Here is a 14,246-nt window from a genome sequence, read left to right as displayed (position 1 = left end):
ATTAAAAATTATCTTTTCAAATAGTATAGTTTGCCTCATGATGTACAGTTGTTTATAACTAGTAAAATGGAACCTCATCCGTTGAATAGAACCTGCTTGGTTTCACCTGTTGGTCTTCTCCTCTTTCCTCCCCACCTCTCCACATCCCAGGTGTTCTGGTTGTGTTAGGAACCGATTTCTTTTCTTTTTAAATGTTTATTTATTTTTTAAATTTCTTTTCAGTGTTCCAGAATTCATTGTTTATGCACCACAACCAGTGCTCCTTGCAGTATGTGCCCTTCATAATACCCACCACCAGGCTTACTCAACCTCCCACCCCCCTGCCCCTCCTAAACCTTCAGATTGTTTTTCAGAGTCCACAATCTCTCATGGTTCATTTCTCCCTCCAATTTCCCCCAACTCCCTTCTCCTCTCCATCTCCCCATGTCCTCCGTGTTATTCCTTATGCTCCACAAATAAGCAAAGGAAGTGTCAGGGACTTGGTCGCCATCTGTACTCTGCCTCTTGTTCTGTATGCCTCTCCTTGGGCTCATTCTCTTGGACTTGAAGGTGGCCTTTCTCCAGGTGTTGGGCAGTGTGGTTGACTGCAGAGCTACTTGTATAGCCTCCAGCCCTGTGACTTGAAAAGCCAAGGGGTGAGGTCCTCTGATTGGCCTGGCCATGTCACTTGACTGTCTTCTGACCAGGGGGCTGGGTCTGTTACCAGAAGAAACCTTTGGGGGAGAGTGAGAGCAAGAGTCAGCATCATGAACCAGAAAGCCCCCTTGGTTTATATCTATTTTATGTCTATTTTTTAGGGTACATTAATATATGGCATTTGACATAGCTTTTTTTTTTTTTTTTTTTTTTTTTTTTTTTTTTTTTTAGATTTTATTTATTTATTTGACAGAGATCACAGTAGGCAGAGAGGTAGGCAGAAATAGAGAGAGGGAAGCAGGCTCCCCACTGCGCAGAGAGCCCAACGTGGGGCTTGATCCCAGGACCCTGAGGCAGAGGTTTTAACCCACTGAACCACCCAGGTGCCCCTTGACATAGCTTTGTAAATATCAAGGCTAGTTTGAAATGACCCTTAAGACATCCAGTGTTGCCTATAACGTGATATCCAGTAGTTGGGGTGGAATGGGGGTTAGAAATGTCTGTTGAACCTATAACTTAAAAGAAAAATCAAGGGGCATCTGGGTGGCACAGTGGGTTAAAGCTCTGCTTTCTGCTTGGGTCATGGTCCCGGGGTCCTGGGATCAAGCCCCGCTTCAGGCTCTCTGGTCAGCAGGGAGCTGGCTTCGCCCCGCCTCTTTCTGCCTGCATCTCTGCCCGCTTATGATCCCTGTCAAATAAATAAATAAAATCTTAAAAAAAAAGAAAAGAAAAGAAAAATCAAAATACAGTATCACCACAAATATCTCTTTTGCTACCCCTTTAAAGTCACGCCCATTCCTTTCTTTTCTCCCTGATAAGGACACTTAAGACATTAAATGTTTGAATCAAACTAGACATTACAAAGTTGCTTTAAGACATATCTCCTATATTCCAAAGACTGGGAGGACACTTAACCAATTGGTGGTAGTGTTCAATTGGGATGAGTGTTTACAGGGGGTTTTCTGTCTTGTCTTTTACTTTTTTGTTTGCCAAATCCTTTGCATTGAGCAAATATTACTTTATAATTAGGAAAAATATTAATTTTTAAAGGTATTGCTAAATGTTAAGTCAGTTTATCACCTTGGAAATTGACATTCCATTTAAGATACTGGTAAATTTTATAGGAGTCTATACCACAAGTACCCCAAATGATAAACATGTTTTCCCAATCTCTGAACTTGGAGTAACACCTGGGAAACAATTAGAGAAAGAGAATATCTACATTTATATGGCATGTGAACATTAGTTTGTATAGAATTTTTAGACTAGTTCTTAACTAATTTTTTGTTAAATAGTCAGAATGAGAGTATGCTGATACCTAAAAATTGGTTCATGTTTTTGGCTGGTGAATGAGTCTTCTCATTGCCAAATTTTAGTAAAGTAATCACTTGACAACTCAAAGACAGTGGGAGAAATGTTGGCCTTAAACACTTCACTGGAAGTGGAAACTATAAAATTAAAAGCTAAAGCACTAGAGCCATACTTAACTCAGCCAGCAAGTAAAAGGCCAGAATAACTGTGACTTTGTTTTGACAACTTTGGCCTCGTTATTATCTTTTCACAGATTTTCTTTTGTTACTGGTATAAGGTAGAATCTAAATTTGTTTCGTATCATACGGAAACCATTTGTCCCTCTGTCAGTTTTCTACTCTCATCTGTAGTAGCACCAGTTTTCTGTACATGTATGGGTTTGTTTTAGAGAACCACATGGTTTTAGATTTTTCGGCTTTATTATAAATCCAGTCCCGAAAAGCTTTGTTTGTGTTTTGATTAGAATTGTATTAAATTTAGGGGCGCCTGGGTGGCTCAGTCTGTTAAGCGACTGCCTTCGGCTTGGGTCATGATCCCAGGGTCCTGGGATCGAGCCCCACATCGGATTCCCTGCTCAGCGGGGAGTCTGCTTCTCCCTTTGCCTACTGCTCTGCCTACTTGTACTCTCTATCTGTCAAATAAATAAATAAATTAAAAAAAAAAGAATTGTATTAAATTTATAGATTAATTTTAGAAAGAGGCTATTACCTTTTTTTTCTCCTGAACATAGTATAACTAGCCATTAGTCAGTTCTCTTATACCCCTCAGTAAAGCTCTACAACTTTTTCTGTGTCTTGCACGTATTTTGTTAAAGGTTTTTTGTATTTTTTTTTTAAGATTTATTTATTTGAGAGAGGGAGAAGGAAAAGAGCCCTCTGTGGCCTCTGTCCCAGGACCCTGGGATCATGACCCAAGCTGAAGGCAGACATTTAACTGACTGAGCCACCAGGAGCCCCTATTTTGTTCAAGTTTATCCCCAAATATCTTAGGGTTTTTATAGCTATTTTGAATATGATTTGTTTTCTTTTACATATTTGGAGTAGTTACTGTTACTATACAGGACATGATTGTTACATGTTCATCTTGTATTTAGCAACTTTTTTTTTTTTTTAAGATTTTATTTATTTATTTGAGAGAGAGCCCAGAGGGAGTGTGAGAGGGAGAAGCAGACTCCCAGCTCAGCGAGGGCCCGACCTGGGGCTTGATCCCGGAACCCTGAGATCATGACCTGAGCCAAAGGCAGATGCCCACCCAGCTGAGCCATCCAGGCATCCCTTGCATTCAGCAACCTTGATGAGGTCATAAATTAGCTGTAATGAGTTATCTAGTGATATCTTTTAAGTTTCTGATAGAAATCATGTCATCTGCAGATAATTTTGTCTCTTTTTCTCCCCCTCATTCTTATTCCTTTTCTTGACTTACTGCTTGGACTCTAGTATGATGTGAAATTGAAGTAAGGTTGCATAAGTCATTTCATGTTACAGAAGTGCTTGACAAGTCAACAAGTCGTGTCATTAAATATCTTTACTGTAGGTTAAAGAATTTTCTTTTTAGGCCTTTTTTGTTGTTAAAATCCTATATTGATGAATTACCTCCAAAGGTAATGGCTTCAGAAAATAGACATTTTTTATCTTGTATTTGCTTGGGTCAGGAATGCAGGAGCAGCTTAGTAGGGGGGTGTTGATTCAGGATCTTTCTGCATATTGCAGTCAGAATGTCAGCAGGAGCCACAGCCATCAGAAGGGTTGATTGTGACTGCTTCCACAAATTCCCTTCCATGCCTGGCACGATAGTACTGCTTGTGCTTAGGAGGCTTCAGTTTCTTACCATGTGGACCTTTGTATAAGGATACTTAAGTGTCCTCTGACATTGGGGTGCTGGCTTTCCCCAGAGTGTGAGCTGAGAGAAAGCTGAGGATGTGTGTTTTATGAACAGGCTTGAAATCTCTCACCATTACTTCTACCATATTCTGTTGATTAGAAGCATGTCACCAAGTCCAGCCCCATGCTAGGAGGGAAATCACACTCCAAAACAATTGTTTGCATATTGATTTTTTTAAAAGTCTGTCTGCCCCATCAATGTTGCATAGGAGCAAGGGCTTCTGTCCTTATACCTTTACCTTAGACCGTTCCTTTGGGCCCCAAACTTTTGTATCCTTAGCTACGGTTAATATCTCTTCTTGAAGGTATCAGGGTTATCTGATACTCAGCATGTCCAAAGTCAAACAAGTTTCTTCCCATCTTGCATCTTCTTCCCTTCCAAAGATCTGCCCTCTTTCTTTGGTTCCTGTTTCTATGACTGGCAGCACTCAGCATCCATTGGTACAAGCCAGGATTTCCTCCTCTTTTGCCCCATCTAATTTGTCCTTAAATCCCGTTGAGTTTGTCCCCGAGTACCTCTTGAGTCTGGCCACTCTTATCCAGCTCCAGTTTTATCTCACATTGCAGTTTCCTCTTCTTTTGTCTTTGATCCCCTGACCTCTCAGTGCTGGGCTCCTTCCTGCTACAGAGCCTTTGCTACTCACTGCCCCCAATGCTTATTTTCCTCTCAAATCCTGTCTTCCTCAGGGAAGTCTTCCTGACAAAGTCCAATCTTTGTAATACAGATGTTTATATTGCTGTGTACCTCCCTTCAAAACAATGATCACCAGTGAAGTTTTATGTATTTGTGGCTGTTTGCCTAAATCCTGCTTTCCTGGAGCCAGCTCTAAATTTCATAAGGACAAGGGTGTGCATTCTGTTCATTTTTGTATTCCATGCATTTGACACAGTCCGTGTTTTTACTGAGTTTGTGTGCATTGAACAAATTAATAAGTGCATGAATATGTTTGATTCTGGTTCTGATTGAGAAATAGAGTAAACAAAATATATAACTAGTAAATAAACTAATTTAGCCTCTCCTTACTAGGTTAGAGGATGATTATCATGTTTTTAAGTCTTTCTAGCTTTTCTGGCAGAAGTTCCAGCTACAAATTAAGTGAATAGGTCTGTTGAAATGTCCCATCTCTCCTACCTTTGTTGGGTCATATGATGCAGAGTTAGTGATCCTAGGAGCTAAGGGTGCTTTTTGAATTGAACTGTACTGCCTTGGAAAAATTAAATAGGAATGGATGCAAAATAATAGAGATTTGCATTGAAGTAATCTGGGCTATAAGCATTAAAAAAAAATAATCAGATTTTTGAGAACATGAAGTTACTTTTGAATTTCAGATACTGTATCAGCAGTACCATTGTTTACTTTGCCAGTGACCAAAAGAGGTAGCCTTTCGTGTAAAATAGCACAGAAGATAAATTTATATCCATCTAGCTCTTCTGGAGAGAACTGTTGTTTAATGAGACTGTGCACTACAATGTTTTTGGTTCTCCCCTCATCATGGTTACCATAGTCTTCAGTAGTTGCTCACTGCACGTGACCCGATATCAAATATCGAGTAGGTATGATTTTGAGGCAAGAATATGGCAGTAACATGCATCCCTTGTTCACTGTGCAGTCAGGAAATGTTGGTTTGATGAAGGAAGGAATATAGGCAAGAGAGCAGAAGTCCCAGAGAGAAAAGAGCACAGATAATACTTTTTAAGTATCCCTTAGGATTTTTGGGGGGTGCTTTTCAGGTTGCTGTCTAGCAATCTCGTGAAGTAGGCAAGAGCTATTATATGTTTTTCATAGATAAACTCTCTGGCCTGGTCCGAATTGTTCAGGCAGATACCTCTGCTGCCCACAATGGAACATTCAGGTGCCCTTTGAGAAGCTGCTGTGTTACCCATCAGCCCAGTCCTTGAGAACATCTGCTCATTTGGCTTTCACTGTGAGGCATATGTGCAAAGTTTGGGTTTCCTCCATCTCCTTCATCTGCATGCACTTGGCTTGTCTCCCTTTTGCTCAGCAGTGAGATAGGCCTTTGAGCTTCCATGTCTGCTGTTCATCACAGTTACTCTTGGCCTCTCTGAGGTCCCTGAGTCTCCTCCAGAGCTCCCTGAGATGACCTCCTTATGTAGCAGAAATGTTACTAGTCACACTATCCCAAATGATTTTCCAAATTTGGCAACAGTTTCTCCAGTCATTTTCTCATGTTATTTTCACAGGTTGTGGGGTAGGGGTAGGGGAATAGAAACTAAAAATCAAGGACATCTGTAAAATTACTGTCAGAGCCAGGACTAGGTCTCAGATCCTATGATCCTCTTTTCTTCTCCATTACACTTTCCCTCAGTGTTTCTGAATGTCTAGTGACGACTCAGTGTTTATTTGTAGGAGTTGTTAGTATGTTCTTGATACTACTAATTTTTCTGTATTTTATAAGGATTTTTTAAGTCTGATTTTTAAACTTATTCTGAATATTAAAATTTCTTATGCATGTTAAATTAGTCTTAATTAGTCTTATAGTTCATTATAGTTATTTTTAAGTTAATCTTTTTTTCTTTTTGTCTCTATAGGTTATGAACGTGATTTCTGATGAAACTGGATTGGAATAATTTTCATGACCTTTGTATATTTATATATATATATATTTTAAAATTTTGCATTTGACTTAAGTGCCATGAGAAAATTTGCATATTGCAAGGTGGTCCTAGCCACCTCCTTGATTTGGGTACTCTTGGATATGTTCCTGCTGCTTTACTTCAGTGAATGCAACAAATGTGATGAAAAAAAGGAGCGAGGACTTCCTGCTGGGGATGGTTAGTGATATTTTATAATAATACATCTGTTTTAATAAGTGTGTTACTGTTTGTTCACCAATTTGGGTACTACAAAATTTTAATTTTTTTAGATTAATAGTAATCCCTGGCTTCCTAAATAATGATGATCATATTATTAACAGTTTTCCAGTGAGTTCTTCCAACAGTTAAAATATTAAAGTATCATGTATAGAATTGCTAAATTCATTATTTGTGTTCATTGTTAAACACATGGTTAATTTTCTGCAAGTTGTGTTACCAAGAAATGTAGGAAAGCTAATATCAACTATTATTAAACTAGTAAGGACTAGTAGTTGGAACCAACAAAATTGTATGGCATTAGTGTAATGCTAGAAATGCTGGGTGTTAAAATTACAATGTCTGGTATCAAAAGACTTTTTTTCCTTGCCTTCCCATCTCAGTTTTCAGGGAAATCATTCTGGATGGTTGTGATCTGGAGACTTCTTTTTGTTAATGCTGTAGATAGCACTTTTAGGGAGGGCTTTTGTAAAGATGAGGCCATATGATAGAGGTTGAGAGTGAGAGAGTGAGATTGCAATAGTTGGTGTGGAAAAGAAAGGAAACACAAACATGAAGGACCTGGGTTGGAAGTACTAACATTTTTGGCAGTGGACACAGGGAAAATTCAGTTTTGAACCCCTTGTGTTAAAACCAACAAACAAATGTTGCTTTTTACTTTTTATTTTATTTTTATTTTTTAAAAGATTTATTCATTTGAGAGAGAGCACATGTGCACGGGCGGAGGGGGTCAAGGAAGAGGGAGAGGGGAGCAGACTCCCTGCTGAGTGTGACACCTGTCTTAGGGCTGGATCTCATAACCCTGAGATCATGACCTGAGCTGGAATCAAGAGTTGGAAGCTCAACTGCCTGAGCCACCCAGGTGCCCCTGCTTTTAATTTTTTTTAACGTAATGAAAATAAGGCAATGATTCAGCTTTCTGAGCTCTGAACTCTCTATGATTATAGAAAATATGGCTGTGTACTGATTGTTATTTTTAGGAATTATATGTGAATGACTACTGTTCTTATGTGAGCTTTGAGTATGTGATCATATTTAAATTTTTCGTTATTTTTATGAGACCACCTGGTCCTCTAAAGTTTATAATCTAAAAATATTTATTTGTATTGATTAACTCTGCCTACTTACTGTAATTTTTATAGATGAGATTATTTAACCAGTCCTGTTTATTTCTTCTTGGGAAATTTGCCTAAAATTAGGCTCATAGGCTTCTTGGCTAGTACTGGGCTAGCACTGGTGAATGTTTTTAAACTCTAATATGTGCTAGGCAGTGTATTAGGAGCTAGTGATACACAGCTCAACAACAACAACAATAAAAAGACAAAATTCCTCTCTTTGGGGAACTCACAGCCCAAAAGGAGAGAAAGAATAATAGTAAAATACTAATGGAATAAGTAACATTCTAGAGATGCGCGTAAGAGCAGAACGGGAGGAACACGTGTCTGAGAGGGTGCAGTAAGGAAATAATGCTTGTGTTGAGCAGTGTCAGGGTGAGCAGGTGTTTGTTAGGTTTGATGAATAAGCAAGGGAAAGAAGCATTTGCAAGATAAGCAAGGGAGAGAACCGAGTTGATGGATAGAAAACAAGAGGAAGGAGCGCAGATGGAGCTTGAGAGGTTAGCAGAGGCCAGACTGCGGACAGCCTTTTCTGGCCTGCTGAATATTTTGGATTTCTTTATAGGCAGCGGCATGCCATTGAAGGATTTTAAACGGGAGTAAGTAACCTGATTGGATCCAGACTGAGGAGAAAGCGTTTGGTGGTCATGTGGCTGATGTGCTGGAGGAGACTAGCTGCAAGGCTGTTGTGACAGTTGAAGAGAAGTTCTTAGGGCCTACACTGAAGTGATACTGAAATAGAAAGGAAAACAATATATATGAGAAGTTTGTAAAAGGTGGAATTTATATAACATGGGGAGCCTCGAATGTAAGTAGTAATAAAAGAAGAGTTTAAGATCTCTCTCAGGTTTCCCTGCTTGGTGAGTTGACAGGAAGCAGGCCCCCAGAGGTAGAGCAGCTTTGATGGGGGTGGCAGGATGAGCTGGCTTGGGAGTATTTGACTAGGAGGTGCTGGTAGGAATGTTCTACAGAAGACAGTTGTTCAGGGTGCAGAATGTAGGTGGCAGTGTAAGCCTTGTCTGTGCAGAACACTGCGCCGGGAGCATATGTAGGCTTAGAAGGGACAGACCCAGGGTTGGAGAGCATCATGGAGGTCAGTAAAAGAAGAGAGACTTCTCAGGAAGTCAGAGGTAGAAGGAGACACTAGAGGGAGGGTGGTCATGAAAATCCAGGAGTTGTGTTTGTCAGAGATTTTACCTGAGATGAAGATAAGGTGCTTCTTTATCTTTGGTAATGGGGTTTCTTTTGACCCTGGCAGGTACCATTTCAGTGCCAGGAGATTTGATGTATCCATGAGGGAGCAGAGATACAGTGTAGCTTCTTCTTTCAGGAAGCTTCCACACAGAGGAAAGGGGGTCTGCATGGGGTACCTGACTGGTTCAGTCAGTGGAACATGCAACTCTTGATCTCATGGTTGTGAGTTTGAGCCCCACATTGGGTAAAGGGGTTACTTAAAAAGAAAAAAAAATTTTTTTAAAGATTTTCTTTATTTATTTGACAGAGATCACAAGTAGGCAGAGGCAGGCAGAGAGAGAGAGAGAGAGGGAGGCAGGCTCCCTGCTGAACAGAGAGCCCGATGCAGGGCTCCATCCCAGGACCCTGAGATCATGACCTGAGCCCAAGGCAGAGGCTTTAACCCACTGAGCCCCCCAGGTGCCCCTTAAAAAGAAAATCTTAACAAAAGGAAGAAATGAAGAAGAAAAGGTGTAGTGCACTAGTTAAAGGAATGGAGGCAAAGTCGTCTGTGTGTGTGTGTTTTTATGTACTAGGGGAGGGGTTAAAATACAAGGGACAAATGTAATCCCCGAAGGAGCACATTCTTAGCAGATGAGACAGTGTGGTATCAAAGCCCTAAGAAAAGGATTGCATTTGAAGAAATCGCCAAGGTTAATACAGTTCTGAAAGCCACTGGGGCATGAGCATCAAAGACAAGAAGTGACTTTTATACCGAAGCATAAAAGTACTACCTAAAGGAGAAATGGTCTGGGAGCAACAGCAGGAGGCTTTGAGCCCTCATTAGGACCTCTTGGGAAAGAAGTTGTCCCAGAAGAGGTTTGTGAAGCTAGTGGGCTATGGGGGAGGGCAGATTTGAGTTAAGTCCAGTGGAAGGGGCTTGTGTGTTGTGGAGAAAGACGATGAAGCAGCTTTACAGTGGCTGGGGAGGGGATCTTGGGTGTTTGGTGTGACGACTGAGAAGGAGGGAAGCTCAAGAGAGAAGGTCTGAGCAATACACATGAGGGTGAGGTGATAGTGTGGAAGGAGACAGAGTGGGAGGCTGGCAGTTGCGGGTAGAGCAGCCATTTGCATCTTTGTTCCTTGTAGCCTTAAGGGGTTAAAGGGAAAGGGGAAGAACGATTGGAGGAAGGGGGACAGGTGTTGCTAAGGATGGCTTGAATAATCTGCTCCCTGTGAAGTTTCAGTGCAGTAGGAGCTGGGAGGTCGTGGGTGGTGCTGGCACCCTGAAGTCCCGGCCTTCTCAGCTTAAGGCTGGGAAGGGCTTGCAGTGGTGCCCTTGAGAACCTGCACTGAAGTGGCTGGGAAAGGACACATAGCTGAGAGCACCAAGGTCATGGACCTTCTTAGTGGAGAAGCAGGTGCACCCAGTGATCAGAAGAGTGGAGGCCTCTTGAAAGTACCAAGTCTCTAGGATCTTTGGTTTTTACGGCATTTGAAAAACCAAAAACGCATAAGGCAAAAAGTAATGAACAGAATTACTGTTTCAGTATTACAAAGATCTTATTCTGAACATTCTTTGAACTGCTTTACAGTGCCCATTTGGTGAAATTTATCCAATGCTGGTCTTTATATTGTGAATAAAGATGTCCTATTTTTAGGTGGAATGGATCAATTATCTTTACGATAATGCTGGATCTCTTAAAAGATTATCAATGATAATCTCTTTTCTAGGATTTACTTGTTACTTGCCTACTTCACATATAATAGTGGGCCAGTCTTTGTGATTACAGAAAGGTTGGTTTGATTTGGTTTGTTTTCCTGAGAAGTTCTGTCTCATACTTTTATACTTGGCATTTTATACCCCAGGCTATTTGAGAATAGCAATATTCTTCTCTTGCTAGAGAATTAGACAGGCTCCTCTTGAAAAACTGGGGTTAGTGTGCATTGTGTCCTGGGAATATTTTTGTTGCCCTCCTGCCTTCCTAATTAGCTTGTTCATTCAATTTATGGATTTGGATGTTGTATAAAATATTCAGTGTTTTTACAGATGCAGTTTCTAGTAGGAATTGAACTTTTAGGTCAACACTATACTCAATTTTCCAATCATTAATATGTTGATAATTCAAGTTTTCATGTGTGTCTGCTAGGATTATTTCAACTTTCAAACATCAGGAAGCCTTTTGGCTGTTAAAAACTTAAAAAAACATTATTAGTAAAGGCTTTCAGAAACTTACAGGGTTTTTTGCACGAATAGAGGTTTATATACTGAACACATTACAAATAAATTGAGCATAACATTGGAATGAAGGTTGAAACTGACAAGGATTTGAGGTAGCAGAGAGTTAATCAGTGAATTTTACTATATAATTTTGATTTACTTTTTTTTTTTGAGAGAGGGAGAGAAAGCACACATGCACAAGGGGCAGAGGGAGAGAGAGAATCTTCAGCAGACTTCACACTCAGCACAGAGCCGGATGCCAAGCTTAAACTCACGATCCTGAGATCATGACCTAAGTTGAAATCAGAGTCACACATTTAATCCACTGAGCCACCTAGGTGCTCCTATAATTTTGACATTCAAAAAATCAGGTAATTTGCTGTATTTCATCACCATCTTACATACTTTTGTTTATAGAATACTTATACTAAGAAAGCAGAAACATTTCAGTTATCATTTAAGCCACATCCCATTTTCAGAGATTTGTTAAAATGTGGAAAAAACGTTTTGGGATAGGTAAAATATCATGCCTGAAAACAGTAAGAGTGATAATTTTGTTTATTTTTTTGTTTTGTTTTTCAAGATTTTATTTATTTATTTGACAGAGAGAGATCACAAGTAGGCAGGCAGAGAGAGAGGAAGGGAAGCAGGCTCCCTGCTGAGCAGAGAGCCCGATGCAGGACTCGATCCCAGGATCCTGAGATCATGACCTGAGCTGAAGGCAGCGGCTTAACCCACTGAGCCACCCAGGCGCCCCAGGATTGATAATTTTGTAAGAAGATAAAATCATTTGGGAGAAATGATTTTAGCCTTTTATTAGTATTTTTCCCCCAAAGGGTATTTTAACTTTATACTTTTTTATTCTACTTACATAAGAAAAATACAAATTAAAAATTTCTCTTTTTTTAAGATTTTATTTATTTATTTGACAGACAGAAATCACAAGCAGGCATAGAAGCAGGCAGAGAGAGAGGAAGGGAAGCAGGTTCCCTGCTGATCCCAGGACTCTGGGATCATGACCCGAGCTGACGGCAGAGGCTTTAACCCACTGAGCCAGCCACCCAGGCACCCCACAAATTAAAAATTTCTAAGTTTTATTAAAGTACATTCAAAGGTATATCATGTGGTTTGTGTATATTGATACGATTTGTGACATTCAGAATCAATCTGTAGTTTTCTTGGTAATTAAGTTTTTAAAACATACTTTATTGTCCTATAAATGAAGTTTACTCAAAATATAAAAAGCATTTGTTCTTACATAATACTTTGGATTAACATTAATGTGAACATTTCCCTTGTCAAAGTTGGATTTTTTAGAAATGATCTGCATGTAAAATTTTATGCCAAGAAGAATTTTTTTTCAGTTCAGGAAATGATATCCAAACCCCATTTTGGTTTCTCTGAAACAAAAATTTCACTGAACTCACTTTTAATTTACCTAAAAGACTGGAAAGTAGAATGCATGGAAGTTAATGCTTACCATTCAATCTGCGAGCACATTAGTAGTAAAAATATATCCATTATCCACATGCATTTTATCCTGAGGTCTTTGCCAAAGGAAACTATTTGACTAGTCCATTTAGTTCTTTAGGATATTATAATCTCTAGATTATTGTGGTGGATTTTGTAAGTCATGTAGTAGTCATATAATTCTTGGTAATTTCTACTATAGCTTGGAGATCTCATGTATACCAGTAGGTTAAATGATATAATGTGGGCATTATACTAGATATTCCGATGACTAGTAAGTACCAAGTGGTCAAATCAGTAAAATGTTGCAACAGCAGGATTGTATATGTTGTACAGTTTTGTCTGCTTCTTTAAGATATTAAAGCCAGAGTTTTACCTCATAATGATGGGGCATTTAACATTCTGGTCATATAGTCTCTTACTCTGTAAGCTATCAAGTTTATTTTTTACTAGTCCTCACAGTAATAATTTCTGGAGTCCTCCGTCATGCTCCCCCAACCCCCATTGAAAATGTCAAACATAAATAAAAGTAGAGAAAATAGAACTCCCATATACCCACCATCTGGCTCCAGCAGTTGTCAATTCTTCAAGACTAGTCTTATGGCGTGGATACATGGGTACCTCTTTCTCTCTGTCCTCCCTTTCACTCTTTTTGTTGTTGTAGATGAAGAAATTGGCTGTTTTCTTTTCCCCAGTTTCCCGTAGTCAGGATTTGCATCTCTTTAACATTTTTTGTCATGTCCTTCAGTACCCTATATTTTCTATGAATTTAGTAGGTAGGCCCGGAGGCTTGATCAAGCTCAGGATCTACCCTTAACCCCCATCACCTCACCCTAGCAATAATGTGTTCTAGATGGCATTCTATATAACTTAATATTCTTCTTAATTTAAAAACTAAAAAGCACAAAAAACTTTTTTCTCATTTTAACTTTTCTTAAAAGTACCATCTTGTACTAAAATAGGGTTTAGATAACTGAGAGAGATTTATAATTAAGGCCACTAGATGTCTCCTACCTATTTGTGTTAACTGCCATGCACCCAGGTTGATTGCCATCTCCAGAACTCTTCTGCTTTCTGTTGACCTTTGAACATCCCAATCCCCAAATCTGTTGGTTGCTCTTTTTTTTTCCCCCCCAGAGACAGGTAATTAAGTAGAATTGACTCTTAGGTGTTTTATAATTTATGATTTTTAAACATTTAAAATTATATGTGGGAATTATACATCTGTATTTGTATTATATTTTTTATTACACTTGTCACTGACAGTTTTTGTAATCTGTCAACCCTAATATTTAAAGAGCTATGGTGCACCTGGGCACCTCAGTTAATTAAGTGCCAGACTCTTGATTTTGTCTTGGGTCATGATCACAAGATCATGAGATCAGTCCCCACATTAGGCTGAGTGTGGAGCTTGCTTAAGATTCTCTCTCCCCGTACACCTGGGTGGCTCAGTGGGTTAAGCCTCTTGTCTTTGGCTCAGGTCATGATCTCAGGGTCTTGGGATGGAGCCCCGCATTGGGCTCTCTGCTCAGCAGGAAGCCTGCTTCCCCGCCCCCACTCTGCCTGCCTCTCTGTCTACTTGTGATCTCTCTCTCTCTCTCTGTCAAA

At 39.6% G+C, this 14,246-nt stretch overlaps 1 protein-coding gene across 4 annotated transcripts in view; it reads left to right on the top strand.

The window, feature by feature from the left end:
• The window catches only part of GALNT1 (polypeptide N-acetylgalactosaminyltransferase 1), a 124,252-nt gene that overhangs the window by 51,978 nt on the left and 58,028 nt on the right, over positions 1-14,246 (top strand). For all 4 annotated transcript variants that reach the window (XM_082699527.1, XM_082699529.1, XM_082699526.1 and 1 more), the window contains one exon: positions 6,378-6,620. In XM_082699527.1, the coding sequence (XP_082555653.1) occupies positions 6,482-6,620 (139 nt within the window). In that variant the 5' untranslated portion in view covers positions 6,378-6,481. The remainder of the gene's footprint in view (positions 1-6,377; positions 6,621-14,246) is intronic.

The sequence above is a fragment of the Mustela nivalis genome (genome assembly GCF_964662115.1).
Source record: "Mustela nivalis genome assembly, chromosome: 14".
NCBI classification, from domain to species: Eukaryota; Metazoa; Chordata; class Mammalia; order Carnivora; family Mustelidae; genus Mustela; species Mustela nivalis.
This window is presented reverse-complemented; position numbering and strand designations above follow the sequence as displayed.